General features: G+C 45.7%; 1 protein-coding gene across 12 annotated transcripts in view; it reads right to left on the reverse strand.

The window, feature by feature from the left end:
• The window catches only part of SACS (sacsin molecular chaperone), a 108,161-nt gene that overhangs the window by 40,302 nt on the left and 44,497 nt on the right, over positions 1-23,362 (reverse strand). For 5 of the 12 annotated variants that reach the window (XM_005585477.4, XM_015439055.3, XM_065533061.2 and 2 more), the window contains exons 3-4: positions 7,888-8,038; positions 2,029-2,116 (exon numbers count right to left, since the gene is read on the reverse strand). In XM_005585477.4, coding sequence (XP_005585534.3) covers positions 2,029-2,116; positions 7,888-8,038 — 239 coding nt within the window. Of the gene's footprint in view, positions 1-2,028; positions 2,117-7,887; positions 8,039-8,120; positions 8,416-23,362 lie in introns of those variants that run through there. The other 7 variants (XM_074021707.1, XM_045377199.2, XM_074021706.1 and 4 more) reach the window with 2 other exon arrangements.

Raw genomic sequence — 23,362 nt, forward strand, 5'->3', positions numbered from 1 at the left:
ACTATTAATTCAAAATCAAGGAGCACGGTGCAGTAGGGAGGAGTGTTGCTATTTTCCAAAGCAAATAAAATAAATGATGTTATTTTGTGGCTGCTTTACCATTAAATAATAAGCCAGAGATAGGGGTGCCTATTATCACATTCTTAATAGTCTCAAATGCAACCACTGTTCTGATTGTTCTGAAATTCAGCAGTCACAGTCTCAATGGCTGTGCACTACAATCACCTTCAGGCCTTGCCTAAACTAGATATTCTTAGACCAACTGACCAGGTCCCCTTCAGACAGGTGACTAGAGGCTGTAGGAAGAATACGAAAACGGGAAGTAATGCCTCAGATACACAGCATTTCAAAAATCCGTTTATCAGTAGAAAGAAGTGTCTGCTTAAAAAAGCAAAATTGTCACTATAAATTTATTTGCATCATTTTGGTACAACCACATATTGAGACCAAGTTCAAATAAGACTCTGTTTCCACAGACTTCTATCCCACCCATTCTTTTTTCTTTTTTTTGAGATGGAGTCCGGCTCTGTCACCCAGGCTGGAGTGCAGCTGCGCAACCTCAGCTCACTGCAAGCTCCTCCTCCCAGGTTGACGCCATTCTCCTGCCTCAGCCTCCCGAGTAGCCGGGACTATACAGGCGCCCGCCACCATCCCCGGCTAATTTTTTGTATTTTTTAGTAGAGACAGAGTTTTACGTGTTAGCCAGGATACTGTTGATCTCCCGACCTTGTGATCCACCCTCCTTGGCCTCCCAAAGTGCTGGGATTACAGGTGTGAGCCACCGTACCGCCTATCCCACTCTTTTTTTTTTTTTTTTTTTTTTTTTTGAGATGGAGTCTCACACTGTCTCCTGGGCTGGAGTGCAATGGCCCGATCTCAGCTCAGTGCAACCTCTGCCTTCTGGGTTCAAGCGATTCTTCTGCCTCAGCTTCCCAAGCAGCTGGGATTACAAGTGCGTGCCACTACACCCGGCTAATTTTTTGTATTTTTAGTAGAGACGGGGTTTCACCATGTTAGCCAGGATGGTCTTGATCTCCTGACCTTGTGATCTGCCCACGTTGGCCTCCCAAAGTGCTGGGATTACAAACGTGAGCCACCACGCCCGGCCCCCACGCATTCTTATAACTCAACTAGCTCCATCCGCGATTGTCTTCCTCTGGCCCTGATGTCCCTTCACTGTATCCCAATGGGATAGGATTTCTTTCATTTTTAAACCATAATCTTTAAAACAGCTTTATTGAGTACGACTGACATACAAAGCGCTGTAAATATTTATTTTGCAACTTGATGCATTTGGAGATAAGTATATAGCATGAAACCATCAAACTATCATTGTCAGTGCCATAAACTTATCCATCATCTCCAAAAGTTTCCTCCCATCTCCTCTGTTGTGCTTTTTTAAACTTTTATGGTAAGAGTAATTAATATCAGATCTACCCTACCCACTTAGTAAGTGTTTAAGAATACAACACAGTATTGTTACTCATGGGCCCTGTATAGAATAGTAGATCTCCAGATCTTCTTTATTCGTATAGCAAACTTTGTACCTTTGGCCAACGCCTCCCCATTTCTCCCTGGCAACCACCCTCTGGCAACCACCATTCTACTCCCTGCTTCTTTGTTAAAATTCAACCTTGGCCAGGCGCGGTGGCTCACGCCTGTAATCCCAATGCTTTGGGAGACCAAAGAGGGGGGATCACTTGAGGTCAGGAATTCAAGACCAGCTGCTTTGGCCAACATGGTAAAACCCCACCTGTAGTAAAATACAAAAATTAGCTGGGCATGGTGGCAGGCACCTGTTATCCCAGCTACTTGGGAGGCTCACGAGAATCACTTGAACGGAGGCTGAGGCACAAGAATCTCTTGAACCCGGGAGGCAGAGGCTGTGGTGAGCCAAGATTGCGCCATTGCACTCCAGCCTGGGCAATAGGGCGAGACTCAGTTTCAAAAACCAACCAACCAAACAAACAAACTCAATCTTTATGCAACCCAACATGGCACATACTTCTGGTAAAGTCAATATTATACCTCCCCCTTTTAAGCCTTTTGATTGAAGGTTTACAAAAAGATGACAATTTTTGGAAGCCAGATCTCCAATCTTGATCCAGTCAGATAACTGAAAGAAAAAAAAACAAAAGAAAATGTAAGAAAAGCAATATAGTCTCTAATACTGTAAATTCAAAACATTATCTTTCACTTAAGTAATGCTTGTTAAATCTTCTTATCATGAAGGAAGTTGTCTGGAGAAGTGAATACTCCACAGAACAGAGATTTAGTCAAAAACTTTATTTAAAAATTTAAGGGATTAAAAGATTTTTCTTTAATTACAAATAGATAAAAATACATATATTTCTCCATTAATATAATTTAAATTTTAAATGATGAATCGGGATCATTAACATAAACAAAATCATTCTTCTGATCAACATTTCCGAAGTGCACTGCTCATAACAAAGCTCCGTGAGACCTCAACACTTATTAGAGGACCAAAAAAAAATTCTGTTTTTAAATTAGTTGGAATAAGTTGGTTTTCAGGAAACTTAACAGATTCATATGCATGGTAACTTTCTTAGAAACAACTATACTAAATAGTATTTCCCAAATTTTAGCAGCATTTTCTTTATTATGAAAGAACACCCTATGGGAAAGTACTAGACATACTTTGGAAAACACTGCTAAAGATGCTGCTACCAAAAACAAAAAAGTTGTGATGCGGAAAGAGGGGACTAATGAGGCTTCCTACCCTTGAGCTGCTTTGGTCTATAACTTCCTTGAAACTGACTTTCCTAAAAAATGCCTTGATGTTTGCTTTCTTTTTGGCAATTTTTCTGTTTCTCATAAAAGCAGGGTGCAACATGTGTTACTGTAACCCACGGGAGCAGGGTAACAGAGTGCCTTTTTGGAAAAATAACATAAATAATCTGAGGCCAGATCAACCTTCTCCCCATCAGGGTCCCTCGTGACCTCTCACAGGTCAACAATCTGCAGAACATGATTCAAAAGCTCACTGGAAAGATGACCTTCCTCGCTGACCCTTCCCTGGCAGGGTGTGCAGGCCGTCCCTCACTATTCCAAAACTCAGTACTTCCGTCTCTCCACCACCTTCTCACACCGACGCCCTCCATGGCTCTAAAGCTCAACCTGTTGAAAGGTGAACTCACACTCGCTTTCCTTCCAACGTGTATCTCCCGTCTCTATTCTATATCTCAGTTAATAGAGTCACCATCTACCTAGTCATTTCAGCTGGAAAGGACAGGGAAAATGTGTCTCTTCCTCCAAACCACAAGTCCAATGAATAATCTCTGGATCCCAGCATGTCCATCCTCCAGTCTCTCTCAAATCTAACTTGCTCTTCACAACGTCCCAATGTACAGACTCTTAACATCTCTTGGATTTTTATAACGATCCCCCATCTGGTCTCCTTACTTTCTGTACATCATCTTCATTCTAGTCTCCATCCCTAAAACACAAAGCTGAGTATGCTGTTACAGGTTCCAGATTATAAAGCACTTTCATGCACGTATTCCCATTAAACCTTAAAGCAAGCCTATAAAAACTAGTTCACTCTTTGCGCAGGTACTTCAGCAGGAAGACCATTCTTTGCAACAAAAATTTAGAAACAACCCAAATTCTGTGACATATTAATGACTATTATACACCAATTAAAAATGAATTAACTAAACTGCACACAAACTTAGATGAATAATAATATGATTGCATAAAATAAGCTGGCTGTAAGTTGCTAACTACAGAATGTTTCTTATAAAGTTTAAAAACAACTGAATGTAAACAGCATATTATTTAGGTTACATATTCAGGCTACACACACAAACATATATGCACATATATGCACATGTCCAAACATACATAAGTATACACACACACACACATATAGTACCAAAAAGGCAAGAGAATAATCAGCACAAACGGGTAAGGGCAGACAGACAGGAATACAGGCTGGGGAGAAGATGCCCAGAAGTAAGTACTGACATTGTTCTTGTTCTCTGGTTGAATGACATCATCACAGATGATCATTCTGTTGTTAAACAATTATAAGAAAGCCCCAGCCTGGGCAACACAGTGAGATGCTGTCTCTATTTTTTAATTAGCTGGGTGCAGTACTCCCAGCTACTCAGGAGGCTGAGGCAGGAGGACTGCTTGAGCCCAGGAGCTCAAGGCTGCAGTGAGCTAACATCATGCCCTGCACTCTACCCTGGGCAACAGCGGATGCACCTATATACAGCCTTCCTGGAACAATCCAGGGTGAGCGCAGGTTCACAGGGGAACACTCCCCAATTTCAGGCTGCAGGAGAGGCAGAGTCACAACTCATCCCTACTTGCAACATCAGCATTCCTACCGATGAAAACAGGTGCCTATCTGATCTGAATAACTGGAACATTGGGACAGGAATGAGGCTGTGAGGTGGACAGCTTTCCTGCTGGACTGGCAGGGAAACAGGTGGCTTCTACTCTTCACCCTGATAAAACCTCAGCACATCTAAATGAGGGCTCCCCCAGCCACCTTCTTCGAGCCTGGCACCTCTGCCGACCATTGGGTGTTACATTTACCCACCTGCCTTGGCCACAACCAGTGACTACCCAGGGATACCTCCCCTATCGGCCTGAAGCCTGAATCATCAACTAAGAAAATAAAATGCTGGGGGAAATTAAATAAATAAAGTGTATGCCATGAGAAAACAAGACAAGCTTCAAGGGATCCCTGCCATTCCAACCCCAAAGGAGATGGTGAATTTGCCCATATCCCAAGTACATAACTACTACAACCAGCATCTGGGAAAGCCAGAGCACAAAGACTCTCTGTAACTAAGAAACTCGTGTAGAGTCTCCACCCCTAAAAGCACCAAGAATCAAATTAGGCTAAAATCAAATATAAACATTAAAGTCCAATCCTTAAGAGGGAAAAAAAAGAAATTTTTAAAAAAAATTAACGTTGTGGCTGTGCAGTAGTGGCACGGCACACCTATCCAGGATAAATCCCTCATGCACAGAACAGTATCTGTAACACAGCGGCTCAATACACGATAAGCATATTCTCAACACATGTTACCCAAACACAGAAGGAGCACTGCGCCCAGCATCAGTTACTACCTCCAGCCTGACCTCTCTCGAGTTTCAGTTCCAGATTTGCAGCTGCCTACTGAATATCACTATCTAGCAGGGACTTTATAATTGGTTAGAATTAGCTTTATCCCATTCATACCAGAAATAGGAAATCAGGCCCCAACACATGAATTAATTTGGCACCTGTTACATATACACAGGCAGGACAGGAAGTAGGACCTAAAGCACCCACCTCTCCATTTCCTAGTTTCCTACATGCTTCTTTATGTCTCACCAACAGCTGAACTACATATAAAAGCAAACTGGTCACCATACTTCCCCCCTCTGTATGTGCTTATCTCTGATGATTAAACCCTTATTTTCTTGGTCTGACTCAAAGCTTGCCAATGTCCTTGGCAAGACCTACCAACTTATTCTACACCCATCCCCCACTTCCACATCCATTTGGTACCAAACTGTGGCAATTTTGCATTTTACAAAGTCTCTCGTATATCCTTTCTTTCGGTTTCACCTTTACAGCCACAGTCCAGAACCTCATTACCTCATACCAGGACAAAAGGGTCCTACTTAGACCCCTGTCTACCCACACCCCCAATCCCAGTCAACACACCCTGTCACTTTCACCATCCCATATCCATGCTTTGCAGAGACACCTGCAAAAACACTTCTAAATGGCAAGGCTAGCCACAACGGAGCCTTTCAGTGTGACTACATCTAGGGGACAAGATGACCAAGTAGAACCAGAGGAGGAACCAAAGAAGTGGGTATAGACCCAGGAGAGGAAGGTTAAGAGATGTGGGCAGGCATAGAGAAAGGAGTAAGAATGACAAACTGCTCTTTCACAAGTCTGCCTAAAGTCCTCAATCAGCCTCTCCAACTGCCACCAAGAGGCCCATTCCTTCCAAAGAAGCAAAGGCTATGCTGGGGTGAGGCCATCACTTCATCCAGCAACTAGCACCCGGTCCAGCAGCATAAGCCCAGCACTCAAATGCCGCTGTCTCAGCGCTTGGAGACTTCACTGGGCCCTCATCCTACACTACAATGAGATGTCCATCATAGAGGTTAAGATGAATGCCCTCATTAAAGCAGTCGGGGGACCGGGCACCGTGGCTCATGCCTGTAATCCCAGCACTTCGGGAGACCGAGGCAGGTGGATCACTAGGTCAAGAGATGGAGACCATCCTGGCCAACACGTTGAACATCCCCTTGCCCCCCATCTCTACTAAAAATACAAAACTAGCTGGGCATGGTGGCACGCGCCTGTAGTCCCAACTACTCGGGAGGCCGGGGCAGGAGAATCGCTTGAACCCAGGAAGTGGAGGTTGGAGATCGCACCACTGCACTCCAGCCTGGCAGCAGAGCGAGACTCCGTCTCAAAAAAAAAAGGGAGGGAGGGAGGGAGGGAGGGAGGGAGGGAGGGAGGGAGGGAGGGAGGAAGGAAGGAAGGAAGGAAGGAAGGAAGGAAGGAAGGAAGGAAGGAAGGAAGGAAGGAAGGAAGGGCGGGCACTTGGGGGATATGCTGAACCTTTTTGGCCTGGCTTGTCTGCAGAGGCCCTGGCCAATGTCAACATCAGGAGCCTCCTCTGCCATGTAGGGGCTGGAGGACCTGGTCCAGCGACCAGTGCTTCATCCACAGGCCGTCATGCCCCTCGCTGTTGCTCCAGCTAAGCAGAAGGAAGGGGATGCAAAGAATCTCAGGACTCTCGTGACAAGATGGCTTTGGACTTTTTGACCCAACCTCTTTTACAGCATGTTCAGTAGAAAGCTGAACTCTTTAAAAAAGTAAAAATAAATAATAAAGCCTTCAATCAAGTCAACGTCTGCATGCCAACGAACAGGTTGCGGAACTGATCAGAAGGACTGATCAATCCCCCAAGGAGCATGAAAACAGATAATAAATGTGTGTCAAGGAGGGCAAAGGACTAGAAAACTGACTCAAGTACACAGAAGGTGAGGATTACACTGAAGCAGGAAAAATCACAGATGCCAACTACTTCACCAATATTTGTATCGAGTAGTAAGGAAAGCCAACACTTGAAATGTCATCCTATATGCTCAAGTATTCCTTGTATTATCTGTTCAACTCTTTGTGACTCTTTTAAATGCTGGAAATGATGTTATCACATGAAGATGTTTATTAGAATAAAAGAATTGTTTTAAAAGAGTAAGTTAACTGTCAGTAAAATGTCTTCAACTGAACTCCCCCTTTAAGAAAGCTATAGAATTTTAACCAATCTTAAAGAATATATGACAATATGAAATATTCTTGTTTTCCAAAATTTGCTGACCTATCAAGTCAACCCATCACTTGCACTTTAGAAGTTGTAGTATGCTTACTCCCCAAGATAATAGGTTCTATATTAAATAATGTCTGAAGATTCTTTCAGTGCTAAATTTCCGTATCAAAAATGGAGAAAAAACTTGCAAGATATCAAAGGTGAAGATATTTACCAATATTCTACTTAAACTTACCACATAAATAGAAATAAATGAGTAATGATTAAGTCACTTCACTGATGATGTCTAAAAAAAACTTCTGACTCCAACGCCCACCAAGAAAATTATCTGAATTTCAGAAAGTGAAGATTCAGACGAAATGGTGGGGTTCGGGGGTGGGGGATGCAGATGGAAACAGCAAGTGATGAACAGCCACAACTCAGGACAGGCGCAGGCGGCCACGCTGCCGGAGCCACTCGCGCCGCCCGCGGAAACCTGCGCCGCCCACCCCGGGCCCCCGACGCCCGCCGTTCCTCCGCGCGGCGGAGCCCAGCCCAGCCCAGCCCAGCGCCCCCGGCCGCCGCCTACCTCGCGGCCGCCGCGCCACAGCTGCTGCTCCGACACCGGGAAGCCAGTCTCGGCGAAGATACGTTCCTTCACGTCGCGCACGCTCCAGGACGCCGGCGCCGCCACGGTCCTGCAGCCCACGCAGCCGGGGAGCACGGTCACCCGGACCCACCTGTGGAAAGCAGAGGGACGCTCAGCCGGGCCGCGGCCGCCACCCGCCCGCCCAGCGCCCGCGCGGCCTCGGCCCGCGTTACCTCTCCCCCATCGCGGCGCCTCGGGCGCTACTCGCGCCCGCCCCTGACGCCGGCGCCCGATCACGGCCGGCCCCGCCGCGCCCACAGGCCCCGCGCGGGCCGGGAGGGCGGGATCCGCATGGCGCAGCCGGGTACGCAGCAGCCCGCGCCGATGGGGAAACGCTAGAGGAAGCCGCGGCGGCCGAGGAGCGGGCGGGGGCGGGGGCGGCGCGCTCCCGGCCCCGCCAGGGGCCCTGCAGGCGCCGCCCGCGGGCACGCGCCCACTCGCCGGGACCGTTAGCCGGGGAGTCGCCCCGCCCCTACCGCCAGGCCCCGCCCAGTCAAGTTCCGTCTTGCCCAATCCGGACAGTCAGCAAAGGAGCCGCCCCGCCCCACTCGCCCACCAGGCTCCGCCCGCCAGGCCCCGCCCCGCCTGCAGAGGCGGCTCTGCCAGAAGGCAAACCCACCAAGGGTATCTCTAGAGCGGACATCTAGAGGACAGGTGCGTTGTGCCTTTTAGAGCTCAACGGTGCATTGAAATGCAGAACGAGACATTTCTAGGGCCTATGTGTCCTTGAACTCTAATGACTTTCATTCCATAGAAGCATCTCCAGTAAGATCTATAGTGGCCTCCGAGAAGGGAACGTGCTGGTTACAGAACACAAGTGTCTTCGGCGGTTTCGTTCTGTGCTCGGTTTTTGAGGCACAGAAGTAGGATCAGTGGCTCAGTTTGCTGGAAGAAGGACAGCCAGCAGCAAAGTAAGATCAGAATGCACACAAACAGATCCTATGACATGTTAAAAATATTTGTAACTTATTTTGGCAATATTATCTTGTATAGTTGAAGCCTGAATGTCTTCCCATCACAACCGCAAGCTCCTTGAAAGCAGGAACACGAGTCTTAGAGTTGAAGAAATCGCCGCACGGTAAGTCAAGTTGTCTTGTGATTTGAAAGTGTGTGGGGCTTAGAGGCTTGGGGGAACCTCAGGCTGTTGCTTTTGCTTATTTCTCATAGGTATAGATGATAAACATTGCAAAAAAAAAAAGTGACATCTATTAAGGCAATTCAAAGGCTACATCGTGAACAAGTAAACTTGTGTGCTTCTTATTTTAAATACCTTGAATAGAACAGAATTAAATTTTAGAGTTGCCCCAAAAAATAGATAATAATTAAATTGCCACTTCTCCCTTCCCCCCAAAAAAAATTATTACTCAGAACTCATCATCAGTAGTAAATAGAGAGAATGTTCTACAGCTGTTCCATCTCTCTTACCATAGTTAAAAAGGGAATGATAGAAGTCATGCCTCTTCCTACTTGGAAGAGAGAAGTAAGTATGCTCCATCAACTGGAGGAGAATATGGTGATTCAGTATAAAGACAAGGCCAGAAAACCCTAAGGGCCAAATATGTACTTCTTGACTGGGTGCAGTGGCTCACGTCTGTAATCCCAGCGCTTTGGGAGGCCAAGGCAGGTGGATTACTTGAGATCAGGAGTTCGAGACAAGCCTGGCCAACACGGTGAAACCCTGTCTCTACTAAAAATACAAAAATTAGCTGGGTGTGGTGGCACACACCTGTAATCCCAGCTACTCTTGGAGGCTGAGGCAGGAAAATCGCTTGAACCCAGGAGGTGAAAGGTGCAGTGAACCAAGATCCCACCACTTCACTCCAGCCTGGGCAACAGAGCGAGACTGGCTCAAAAAAAAACAAAAAAAAAGTACTTCTGTAATCGAACAAGACTGGACAACCAAACACATGAGAATATCAACAAATGGAAAAAGTGTGAGCTGTCTTCTGTCAAGTAACCTCTCTCTCTGGGCCATGCAGCAGTCCCCAAGTCCTGGAAACCAGCTCCTGCCATAGCTTCAAAGCACACCCAGAACAAATCCTTCACCCCTAAATCCTTCAATTAAAAGACTTCACAGTAAACCCCTGGTTCTACAGTTTCCTTGGGAGCCAGGCAAACAGGATGTAGTGACAATGGAACCTAGGGTTGGGGCTGAAGATTTGAGAGACAGTGAGTGACTTCAGCAAGAGGCATTCACTAGAAGTGGAGCAATGCTGCTGGAGAAGGAGGCTGGTGGGAAGAAGCTTTGAACATCTGGAATTCAAAGTGTCCTCAGGATGCATTTGAAAGGTTTAGTTGGCATGGGAAAAACAGAATGGCAAGAATACAACAATGAATGAAACAAAGTCCCTAAGTAGTTGTTTAATAAGGACAGAGTTTCAGTTTTACAAGATGGAAGACTTCTAGAGATGGATGATGGTATTGATGGTTGCACAATATTATGAATTTATTTTAAATCACTGAACTGTATACTTTGAAATGGTCAATATGGTCAATTTTATGTGTATTTTACAAGAAAAAATAATATTTTTTTAATGGTAGCTCAGAAACACTAAAAAAAAATTGATGAGAAGCAAAGATGAACTTGGGCAACCAGTAGTTGAACAAAACCAAAGTGACAAAATCTTGCTAACAAGGCATTCATCATCAATATTAGGGAGAGAGCTCCCACATTCTTGGGTTTTGTTTTCTAGTTTCTAAGCACACAATGATGGTTTCTAGTGTATGTTATCCAAATACATGACAGGATCATTTTCACAAAAACCACCACTAAATATATGAGTTCCCCCCAAAAAAGAAGTAGGAATCCAACTTTAGTGAGGACCTTAACGGTCAGAGGGGTGAAATGATCTACCCAAAGACACAGCTGGGAAGTGGCAGAGCAGGACTGTCAGCAGGCCTGACTCCAGCTGCAGGCTTTCTGTTATCCCGTCAGGGCCTGGACTCACAGTAGTTACTACATCAATACTATCTTTTTTTTTTTTTGGAAGCAAGGTCTTGCTCTTGACCAGGCTGAAGTGCAAAGGCATATCACAGCTCACTGTGCCCTCTACCTCCTGGGCTCAAGTGATCCTCCCGCCTTAGCCTCCAGAGTCGCTGTGACTACAGGTGCACGCCACTACACCCAACTAATTATTTTATTTTTTCTAGGGACGGGGTCTCCCTATGTTGCCCAAGCTACAATCAATAATACCTTTTATTAAAGGCAAAAATAACCAAAGCCCCTAATCTGCTGCTTGCATTCTGGGAAAAGGAGACAAATGATAAACATACAGACAAATAATATATAAATCCCGCCTCTGATGTCAGGTCAGGATCAGTACTATTTAAGGGGACAGGGCAAGATAACAGAGCAAAGAAGACAGGTGGTTAGAGAGTTCCTTTGAGCAGAGGCCTCCATAAAATGCAGGAAGCTGATGTTACCCAGAAAAGCCTGTGTGAGAAGCAAGGGGCCCCAAGCAACTAGTGTGGTTCACACTTGCATTATCTTTGCCCCTCATCAGCGTAACTGCCTCCTACCTGGGCTGCTTCCTCTCCAGTTCATTTCCCAGGAGAGGAGGAGTTTCCTCTTTTCCAATTCACTTCCCAGACTGCCACCAAGCCGGATTTGGAACTGGTGCCTATTTCGTTTACTAATGCTTTCCCACAACCTGAAAGAGGTCTCAACACAGATAGGTGCTCTGAGTCATACTGAGCTGTTATCACTGGTGGACACTGGCCGCGGGACTTCCACTGTCTGTGCCCAGAGGGGCTCTGCGCAGGACGAATGAGGAGAAGCCTCCATATTTCCACGGGGCTCCTGTCATATCTGAAATGCCCCATGCAGGTATGGCAGGACACACAGAGCAATCGGGAGAGGGATGGCAGGCGGCACCCCAGACCCATGACGGCAGAGCAGAATAGAATGTCACATGGCGTCATTCATAACTTTTGCCTCAGGTGGCAGAAAGTCACGTCTCCCTACACTTATCTGAAAGAGACTCTTAGTCCTGTGCTACTAACCTCGCTACATTTGATAAATCCTCTGCATTACGGCTTCCCTCCCATCAGATTCCCTCCACCTTGAAAGAACAGACTAGTGATTTTCCCAAGTCAGCTTGACTGGTTCTCCACTGGTTTTCTCTTTATGCTTCCCTGGGGCACTCCCACACCTCCCCCGCCCCCAGCCTGCTCCCCACACAGCCTCCCCCTACCCCTGGGCAGCTCCTTTCTCCTGTTCTTAGGTTTCTATGGGAACGTATATTCAACTGCAAATACTGCTTAGACAATTTTGAGTTCAGTACATGATGGTATCTGAAATGAATTGGTGATCCAGTGTTCCCATAAGAGCAAGAAAGAAGACTGCGGGTCGCAGCCGGGGTCTTGAGGAAGGTGTGGCTAGACAGAACTAGAGCAAAATCACTGTGGGTGGCAAGCCGAAGATGAAAATTCCTGCACCTGGAGTTTCCGTGTCACTCAGAGTGAGAGGCAGAGACCTCAGCTTACGAGGCCTCAGTGGCCAGTCCCCTCTCTTCCAGGCCTCATCCCCCACACCCCCGGCTCACTCCACCACAGACACACTTGGCACCCTTCGGTTCTTGAACACCGAAGCCCGCACTCTGGCCCAGGTCTGTGCACTTGCTATTCCCCCTACTTTGCCCAGTCTTCTTCCAGAGGGCATTTCTCACTCCCTCAGCTCCTTCATGTCTGCACCCAGGTGTCATTTTTCCTGGAGGGCTTCCTGACCACCGTATGAAAACCACGACATTCCCAAAGCCATTCCAGTACTTCTCATCCCCTTTTCTCACCTGATGTCTCTCCACAGTATGCACCACCTGATATATTCAGTTATCTCTCTATGCAAAATGTCTATCTCAACCCACTATGTTGTATGCTCCATAAGAGCAAAGTCAGCCGGGCGCAGTGGCTCATGCCTATAATCCCAGCACTTTGGAAGGCCGAGGCGGGCAGATTACAAGGTCAGGAGTTCAAGACCAGCCTGGCCAACATAGTGAAACCCCCATCTCTACTAAAAATATAAAAATTAGCCGAGCGTGGTGGCGCATGCCTGTAGTCCCAGCTACTCAGGAGGCTGAGGCAGGAGAATTGCTTGAACCCGGGAGGCAGAGGTTGCAGTGAGCCGAGACTGCACCACTGCACTTCACCCTGGGCAACAGAGTGAGAGTCTGTCTCACAAAAAAAAAAAAAAAAAAAAAAAAAAAAAAAGAGCAAAGCCACTGTGTAATTCACCACTCCACTCTTTCTCTAGCACCTAGAATAGGGCCCGGCATGCGTAATGTCTTAGTCTGCTCAGGATGCCATAACAAAATACCATCAACTGAGTGTCTTACACAACAGAAATTTATTTCTTACAGTTCCGGAGGCTGTGAGTCCAATATCAAGGTCCACACAAGGTATATTTTATTCTGATGCCTCTTCTGCTGACTTTGCTCACATGACCTCTTCTTTGTATGAGTGTGGGGAGAGAGAGGAAGCAAGCGCTCTGGTATCTCTTCTTATAGGGGCACTACTCCCATTATGGAGGCCCCACCCTCATGACCTCATCTAACCCTAATCATCTCCCAAATGCCCACCTCCCAATACCATCCCATCAAACGTTAGGGCTTCCACATATCAGTGGTGGAGGGACACAAACATTCAGTCCGTAGCACCAAAGCTACTCAATAAATGTTGCTGAATTTGTGAATGAATGAATGTTCGCTCCTGCCTGCACCCTGAACTTCCAGGCCTGACACTCTGGGTATCTGTGCCTCTGTGCCATTGCATTGTCTTAGTTTTCTTGTTGGAAAACTATAAACTCATCGTAGAATTTGATGGAGTAGCGAATCATGCTACAATATGGGTGACCCCTACAGACATTCTGCTAAGTGAAAGAAGCCAGTCACTGAAGACCACATATTGTATGATTCCATTTATATGACACGTCCAGAATTGGCAGACCTATAGACAGAAAGTAGATTAGTGGGGCTGTGGGGGCAGGGAACGAGGAGGCAGTGCTAATGGGTGTGGGGTTTCTTTGGGCGATGGTGGAAATCTTCTGGAATTAGTGGTGCAATGTGCACAATTTTTTGAACATCCTTAAAACCAGCTGAATTGTACCCTTTAAAATGGCAAATGTTATGGTATGTGAATTATACCTGAAAAAAATTCACAATGAAGCTGGTGTGAATGCAAAGGCTTTTCCTGGACCACCTCTGAGAACAAAACCATTTAAATGAAAACACGGAACGAAAAACCTTGGTTTTTCCGTGGAGCCTGGTGGTTGGTTTGTTCATTTTACTCTCTTCCTACAATGTTTTCAGTCCACTACCAGAGTGGTCAGAACAGACGTATTTGCTCCCAAATAGATACATCAGCAGGATAAAATAAAATCTTCTTATCCTGTCCACGCTCTCCATCCAGTGCCCTCCACTTGACTTTCCTACCCACCACATTCCCAGCCAAGCTCCAGCACACCACATTCTCTCTCGGAGCTCTCCTGTGTGGCCTGTGCATATGTGTTCCTTCCTTCCCCGGTGCCCACTCCTCCTTCAGATTCAACCCCAGCCCCAGCGTCTGTGGTGGGGGTGCCAGATGCTTCAAGAGGCACCAGCGCTGCGAGCCTCTCGTCCAACGCCTGGCCCACTCCTCCTGGCCTTGTCTCCTGAGCCAGGAGTGAACCAAGCACTGGGCGCCTGGATTCTGGCTCCAGCATCCCTGCCTGGCACAGAGTAGTCCCAAGAATAGATCCTCCGTGGGATATCCCAGTGGTTCAGATGGAATTTATTGGACAGGCCACATTCAATCACCATATGCCAGAAAAATGACAAAACTTTTTTTCTCTTTGTGCTCAGGTAGGCACAATTGCTTTGCTTTTATTTTTAGCGACATTAAACATGCTTTGGGAAATGAAGTCATGTTTCTGAGTTAGCATTCCTGCCTTTTCTCCTTCCGAAGAGGGCATTATGAATTCCCTAGAGTACTGTACAAATCAGGAGAAAACAGGATTGTTCAGATTTTACATGATGCTTTTGAGTCTACTGGTCATTTTAATGAGAGTTTGTTGTTTGGTTGCCAGAAATCCTGGGTTATTCAAAGACAGCTTTGCCAAAGAAAATTAACCAGTGAGGGCTGGAAATACAGTCATGCTTACATAAGTCAGTGAGTAATGCGAGAGGACTTAGCATTAGGAAGGAAAAACGTGACTCAGGCCCCCGGATAGTGTAGGGACACATCTTGAGCTGCACCCGCCATTTCAAGGAATATTAAAACCACATGAGGTTTTCCAGTTCCTCTTACATCGATGACCACCTCTGATCAAACATCCTCTCTTGCAACAATTTTTTTTTTTTTTGAGGCAGAGTCTCGCTGTGTCGCCCAGGATAGAGTGCAGTGGCACAGTCTTGGCTCACTGCAACGTCGGCATCCTGGGTTCAAGCAATTCTCATGCCTCAGCCTCCTGAGTAGCTGGGATTACAGGTGCGCACTACCATGCCCAGCTAATTTTTTGTATTTTTAGTAGAGACAGGGTTTCGCCATGTTGGCCAGGCTGGTCTCGAGCTCCTGACCTCAGATGATCTGCCCACCTCGGCCTCCCAAAGTGCTGGAATTACAGAGGTGAGCCACCACGCCCGGCGCTTCCAACATTTTATAGAAAATATGGAAAGAGTAAGCTGGCTGTAGCAGCATGTAGATTAAACTGAACACATGCTAATAATTAGCATATTTTAATAGAAGCTCAGCTCTAGATACAATAATAGGAAACTTGTGACATAAACTTGTGAAACACTCCATCATAAAAGTGATTACACTGAAAGAAGGAAATAATATAAAAAGGGAATAGAGCAAAAAATGCCAAAATACACTCTGATGCACTTGTTCCTTTTTTCTGTCTTCCAACTCTTGCTACTCTTGCAATCAGTTAATATCCCTTCTGCTTTTCCTTCACTTGTCTGAGTTGTTCTTGGTGTTCTGCCCCTCACCCTCATCTACCAGGCTTCGTGGTAGCGAACTGAGGGTGTGACCCCAGCTCTCGCGCCTGCTGCTGGGAGAGCGTGGACAGGTCATGGCTCTAAACTCTCTCACCTGTACAGCTGGACATGGTGCCACCTTCCTCCCAGGCTTATTGTGAGGTGGCAGCAGGCACTGAGCTGGGAGGTGCTCAGTTCCTCTCCTGTTCATTCATGTCAGAAAATGTGAAGCACCCACTCAGTGCTGGGCACTGGTGTCCCGACAGAGAAGCCTGCTTCCTGTGCTCGGGGACTGCTAACCTCATGGCACAGCAGCCAGGCAGGAATTACACGACGGGGGGCTCCTCACACTCCCCTCACTCTGGGCCTCTTCCTCTCCCTCTCCTTCTGCATCTGAACACTCAAGGCCAGTGCTGGAAAACACGGAGAGCAGGCAAAGGGAGTCTTGAGCGCCTCAAATCTCTTCACCTCAACCTCACCTCCCTCTCCCATGTGCCCTACTCTTTTCTCCACCCTGTCCCCAGCTCCGTGGTGTTCAGGAAACATTAACCGTGCACCTTGCTTGTGAGGCAGCCCCTCTGCGGGGTGCTGAGAAATTGAAGATAATGGGAATAACAGCAACACCTCTGCTTGTAAGGAGATTAAAGAATAGGATGATACGCAAACATAATAAATACAATTTCAATATAAAAGCAAGAGTCCTAAAGTCAAGGAAACCTATCTAAGTCATTAGTTGCTGCCAACTGCCCAGATATTGTCTTCTATGAACGGGGCTTCCCTGGGTTACCACCATGGCTTTACGCCCCAGGCGGGACAGGCACTGCCCTCCTGCTTGGTCTTATGCCTGGAATGAAATCTCTTTTTTTTCTTTTCTTCCGTCATTGTTTTTATCCCCAAGCACATTCCAGAGCTCAGCTCCCAGCCAGATCGACCTGTCACATGGCATTGTTGGTTCTTCCCATTTGGGCCATACTGTTTCCTCAACATCCTTCTTCCCACTCTTGAGGAAGGCGCTGGGATTCCCTCGTGTGTGTGTGTGCGTGCGTGTGGGTGTGTGCGTGTGTGTGTGCATGCGTGTGTGTGTGCATGCGTGTGTGCGCGCGCATGCGTGTGCGTGTGTGTGCGTGCGTGTGTACGCGCGTGCGTGTGTGCGTGCGTGTGTGTGCGTGTGGGTGTGTGTGTGCGTGTGTGCATGCGTGTGTCTCCACGTGCGCGTGCGTGTGCATGCGTGTGTTTGCGTGCGTGTGGGTGCGTGTGTGCGTGCGTGTGTGCGCGTGCGTGCATGTGTGTGTGCGTGTGGGTGTGTGCGTGCGTGCGTGTGTGCGCGTGCGTGCGTGTGCGTACGTGCGTGTGCGTGCACGTGTGTGTGTGACAGAAAGAGACAGAGACAGAGAGAGTGTTTACAAAGAGAACTGACTTTCCCCCACCTCTTTAGAAAGGATGATGCCGACTGGGCAGCTGTCAGCAGCACTTACCATTCTCACCGGCCTTGGTAGTGCCCTCTGAGCACTGCTGGCCTCTTCACACAGGAAGAAAACCAAAGGGCTTTCTTCACAACCAATACCTAACTCCTCTCCCAAGTTTACCTGTATTTTAACATAGGATTTTAATTTCTGTATGGGGCGCTGGGTTCATATTTTGGAAAAATCAGTCCTGCGACTGTCTCTGAAGTCATAGCCACAAAGTCATTCATTTTAAGCTCCAATTGGGATGGTGAGAAACTCAAAACCAAGCCTAATAATAATAACAGCAATAATAATAATCATAAAGCTGTCACTAGTTGAGCACTTAGTAGGCATCAAACACTTCTTAATTTTAAATGCTTTACAAACACTATCTTATTTAATCTTCACTAAAACCCTATGAGGCATTATTGTTTCTACTTTACACGTGATGAAAGAGAGAGTCAGGAACGTTATAATTGCCCAAGACCTAACTGTGTTCTGGACATGCTCAAAGCCTTTAATCACCGCACAGATCCCCATATGGGGCAGTTATTGATGTAATAGAGATATTTACCCTGAAGAAAAGATGACCTCAGGGGACATGCTATACTCTTCAAATAGAAGAGTGGCTTTCATCTGTACAAGTTTCTGTGGCTCCAGAGATGGACAAATTTAGGGTTCATTATTTTAAAAATTCAATAATTGGAACACTACTCATTTTAATTCATTTATCACCAAATAAGTGTAGAGCCCGTCACATCCACACTATTACAGCCAATTCCCAGATAAACCTGAAAATGAGACATTATCATCCACCGTCATAAAGCAGGACACAGGACCCAAAGAGGGTATGTACTTTGTCTAAAGTTCTTTGCAAATGCAAGTGTCAGGATGGAACCCAGGGCTCCACTTGATTTTCCCTAAGCTGTGCTGCCCGCAACTTTGGAGTAAAGGGACTGAAATCAACCCTTTGCTTGAGATTCTAAAGACCATGCTCGGCGCTCATCAGGGCCCCGTGTCCTGAGGTCTCTCTTCGGGCTTCTCGCTGTTTTATGCTCTCCAGTGCATGGCATTCTCACAGCCTGGCTGGACGTGGGCAGCACGAAGCCCTCACACACACACTTGGGCAAACACTCCTACTAGCCTGCACAGGATCAATACACACAGCATGAATTACAGAATAGAGATATATACATTCAGCAAAAAGGGTGTCATCTTACACTTATCTACTTCTTTTCAGTTAATGACAGTCACCTGAGTTCTGCCCTTTATTTTGTTTTGAGGTGCTGTCTCAGATAGAATCCCTCGACGTTAATTTGATTAAACTAACATCCTCTGGTCAGAAGTGATTGAGAAACATGAGTTTATTTATAAAAACTAAATGGGAACTATTTATTTTTATCATATTGTATTTTTACTATTTCTTGCTTATATTCATTAAAGGTTTTTAAAAATAAAAACAAGTTTTTAAATCCCATTTCTAAATATTTGGACTTAGGGTGATATTGTCAACGAACAGTTCAATGGGTTATCATTACTTTATTGCTGTGCAGAGCCTTTGCCACAGTAACTTGGAAAAATGAATCATAGAAACGCCAACCACAAAATTACAGATTTTTGCATTTGTGAAGAATAACACCCAATTTATTTTCTTTGCCTATTATTAAAAGAGGAGCATGCTACAGTCTTCCTCATACCGAAAAGATTATAAACGGCTGCACACATTTGCTGTTCTGTAGAACAATTATAGTAGTTGGCAGGCATCCACCACTGGAGGGGTCACAAAGAAAACGCCAGTTAGAATTAGGTCAGCGGAGGTTTTTTTTTGTTTTCTTGTTTTTTTGAGATGGAGTCTCACTTTGTTGCCCAGGCTGGAGTGCAGTGGTACGATCTCCGCTCACTGCGACCTCTGCCTCCCAGGCTCAAGCAGTTCTCCTGCCCCAGCCTCCGAGGTGGTTGGGATTACAGGTGCCCGCCACCACGCCCGGCTAATTTTTTGTAGGTCACAGGAGATTTTGAAGGAAAATTAGGAATGGATCCATAAAAAGCAAAATGGATTTCATGTGATTACAATTGAATTGAAGCTTCATCTGTTAAAATCTTACATTTTGCTCATTTCCCAAACCATTTCAAATGTTCCCTTGATAGAGATGCACTGGATATATTAGATTGTTATAAAACGAAAAAAAAATATTTATTTACTCCTCACTTCTAAAAATGGATTTTTTGATTCACCAAAAATGAATTTTTTAATCGGGGATGCAAATAATAATATTCAAATGTATATTTCATTCAGGACTCAATGAATCCTAAATCTAAACAAATCGTGATTGTTCACATTTCTACAATCTTTAGAAATATAATTGCTAAGTTATTTACATAAGGAACTCAAAAATTTGAAAACCACTTAAGGCAGAGAATATGGCTCAGTAGACATATTCTTTTTTTTTTTTTTTTGAGGTAAGAGTCTAGCTCTGCTGCCAGGCTGGAGTGCAGTGGTGTGATCATGGCTCACTGCAGCCTCGAACTCCTGGACTGAAGCAATCTTCCCACCTCAGTCTCCTGGGTAACTGGGACTACAGGACTACAGGCATGTTCCACCATGCCCAGCTAATTTTTTTTTTTAAGAGATGAAGTCTCGTCATGTTGCCCAGGCTGGATAGGAAACATATTTTTAAATTCATTGGTAATTAAAACTGTGATATGTATGTCTGGCTTTTAAGCCTTTGTCACTTTTCCAGTTTTCTGAATATTTCCCAATTTTGGTTTAAATAATCTGAAAATATTATAGCTACAAAATTCATATGGAAAGTAATAAAAGGTGGTCATTCTCAGAAAACCCTCTACTGACACATCCAATCCGTCACCATGTCGAAGTGTTTGACCACGTTTGGCTCCATTGCCACCTCCTCTTGGTACTGGCACCTCTCTCCTGTCCCTTACTCAGGCCACCACTTGGGACCCCAGCTGTTCTCACTGCCCCACAGCCTTTCTCCTCCAATCAACCCTTCATACTACCATCAAGTTATTGTACAATCGAGTATGACTAAATCCCTCCCCAGCATCAAGATATTTTTAGTAGTTCAAGTTACCTGCATCGTAATGTCCAAATGTTTCCCAGCCTTGTCTCCATCCCTCCTTCCTGAACAGCCCCAGAGCTCTGCAGGCCTGTTCATGCCTTTGTACTTCTTTTTGTGCACCTTTCTCAGTCCATTCTGTTTCCTCCTGCAGCATCTGGTTCCTCCTTCCATGTTCAATTTTGATGGCCCACCCTTGATAGCCCCACTCAAATGTCACTTCAAAATTGTCTTTCTCCCCCCGACACTGTTTAAGGAAAAACGGCAGTAAGTCCAGGACAAATGACGTTTATGTCTCCTTCCTTACTCTCTCTGAATAATTTGTATATCCAACCATCCCAGCTCTTTCTATATTACACAAACCACATATTTGCTTGCTATGCCCCTCTCTGGAGACATTGAAGCGCAGAAAACATGCCTCTGTATCCCTTGTTCACACCATCACCCTCTCCCCAACCCCAGCGCCTGGCACAGAACCCAGCAAATGTGTATGCAGATGAGGATGGTGATCAGTAAGAAGGGTCATTGCAAGGTCTTTCTGTGGAGGGTTGGTAAAAAGCTAGAACTTCGGCCTTAAATCATGTAATGGAAGAATTCCGATCTCATACTTAAGTGGTTAAGTGCATGAATGGGGTGTTGGAAACACTCCTTCACGTTTCAGGAGGTAGCAATAAAAGACATCACAGATGGGAAGACTCAAATAACATTCCTGACTTTCCGCCCGTCAATCAGTGCTCAGCCGGAAGAGCAGAGGCTTTCTCCAGCCAAGCCAATGCAAGGTGACTTCCGCCCGTCAATCAGTGCTCAGCCGGAAGAGCAGAGGCTTTCTCCAGCCAAGCCAATGCAAGGTGACTTCCGCCCGTCAATCAGTGCTCAGCCGGAAGAGCAGAGGCTTTCTCCAGCCAAGCCAATGCAAGGTGACTTCCGCCCGTCAATCAGTGCTCAGCCGGAAGAGCAGAGGCTTTCTCCAGCCAAGCCAATGCAAGGTGACTTCCGCCCGTCAATCAGTGCTCAGCCGGAAGAGCAGAGGCTTTCTCCAGCCAAGCCAATGCAAGGTGACTTCCGCCTTCGTAGACCTCTTCAGCATTTAACTTCCACTCATCAGCGGCTACATAGGAATGAAATGCATTTCCTCATAAACTATGGGAAGTCCCTCTTGATCACGGCCTGTTGTATGTCACTCTGTGTTCCACATCATTCAATGCCAAATAAGCGAATGCAGTGATGTTCACATGTGTGGCTTCTCGTGACCACTCCCTGTAACCACTTACCATCTCTGTACAAATTTAAATTAGGGGAAGAAAAGGGAGTCCTTCTTAACTTTTCTGTTTTGGGTTCATTTCTTTAATAATACTCTTATTGGACAGATATTAATAAACTGGTTATTAGAGAAAGTTGTGAGTTGATTTATCCTTTCACAGCAAACTCCAAAACAATTTTTCAAAGCCTAGGGAAGAGATGCACCCGTTCACTTTATATTAGTTTGGGAGGGGTAATGGTGAAAAAAACAGGGCCTAAGAGGAGTTGGGATTCAGACTGTGGAAGACCAGAGAATGAAGAAATCATTGGCATTCATTGTATTGTAAAATACAATAATTTTTTTTTGGTATTTTTAGTAGAGACAGGGTTTCACCGTGTTAGCCAGGATGGTCTCCATCTCCTGACCTCTTGATGCGCCTGTCTCGGCCTCCCAAAGTGCTGGGATTACAGGCTTGAGCCACCGCGCCCGGCCGACATTTGTTTTTAACACATCGAAGGTTTGTGGCAATCCTGCATCCAGCAAGTCTGTTGGCATCATTTTCCCAACAGCAAGTGCTCCGTTAGCATGTCTCCGCGTCACCTTTTAGAAGTTCTCATAATATTTTAAACATTTTCATTGTTACTTTATCTGATTTGGTGATCTGTGATTACTCATCTATGGTGTCACTATTGTAATTGTTTTGGGGTGCCATGAACCGTGCCTAAATAAGACAGTAAACTTAATCGATAAATGGTACGTTCTCTGACTGCTCTACTCTACCAACAGGCTGTTCTTGCCTCTCTCCCTCTCCTCCAGCCTCCCTTTTCCCTAAGACACAACAGTATTGAAATTAGGCCAGTTAGTAACCCTATAGTGGCCTCTGACTGTTCAAGCGAAGGGAAGAGTTGCACATCTCTCACCTGAAATCGAAAGCTAGAAACGACTAAGCTTAGTGAGGAAGGCATGTTGAAAGCCAAGACAGGATGAAAGCAGGTCTCTTATGACAAACAGCCAAGCTGTGAATGCAAATGAAATGTTTTTGAAGGAAATTAAATAGTGCTATTCTAGTGAACATAGAAACTATAAGAAAGCAAAACAGCCTTATTACTGATTAGGAATCAATTTGAGTGGTCTGGATAGAAGATCAAACCAGCCACAACATCCCCTTAAGCCAAAGCCTAACCCAAACAAAGACCTAACTCTCTTCAAATCTATTAAGGCGCAGTGGCGGGCGCCTGTGGTCCCAGCTACTCGGAAGGCTGAGGCAGGAGAATGGCGTGAATCCGGGAGGCGGAGCTTGCAGTGAGCTGAGATCGTGCCACTGCATTCCAGCCTGGGGGACAGAGCCAGACTCCGTCTCAAAAAAGAAAAAGTCTGTGAATGAAATGAGGTATTCCTGGACTTGCCATTCTAAGGGCTTCACTACGAAGCTAGAAGACCCGTTAGAGATTAGATGGTCCTCTGGTCACCCTGACCATTTCTTTTTGGTCCTCATAGATGGCTGGTTTTTAAACCATTTATCTGGGAAGATGCCATTTGCCTGTGTAGGGTGGTGGTTTGAGTTCAGGTGATGCAGCTTATATGATCTCGGGAGTTTACCCAATGGACAGCATGGTGCAGATAATTCAGCTCCTTAGCGGGAACCTGCAATTTAATCTGTCCCTTAAGCTTCAAATACACCTAAGTGACTTTGTAATTGTGATA

This window comes from Macaca fascicularis, chromosome 17 (assembly GCF_037993035.2).
Source record: "Macaca fascicularis isolate 582-1 chromosome 17, T2T-MFA8v1.1".
Lineage (NCBI taxonomy): Eukaryota > Metazoa > Chordata > Mammalia > Primates > Cercopithecidae > Macaca > Macaca fascicularis.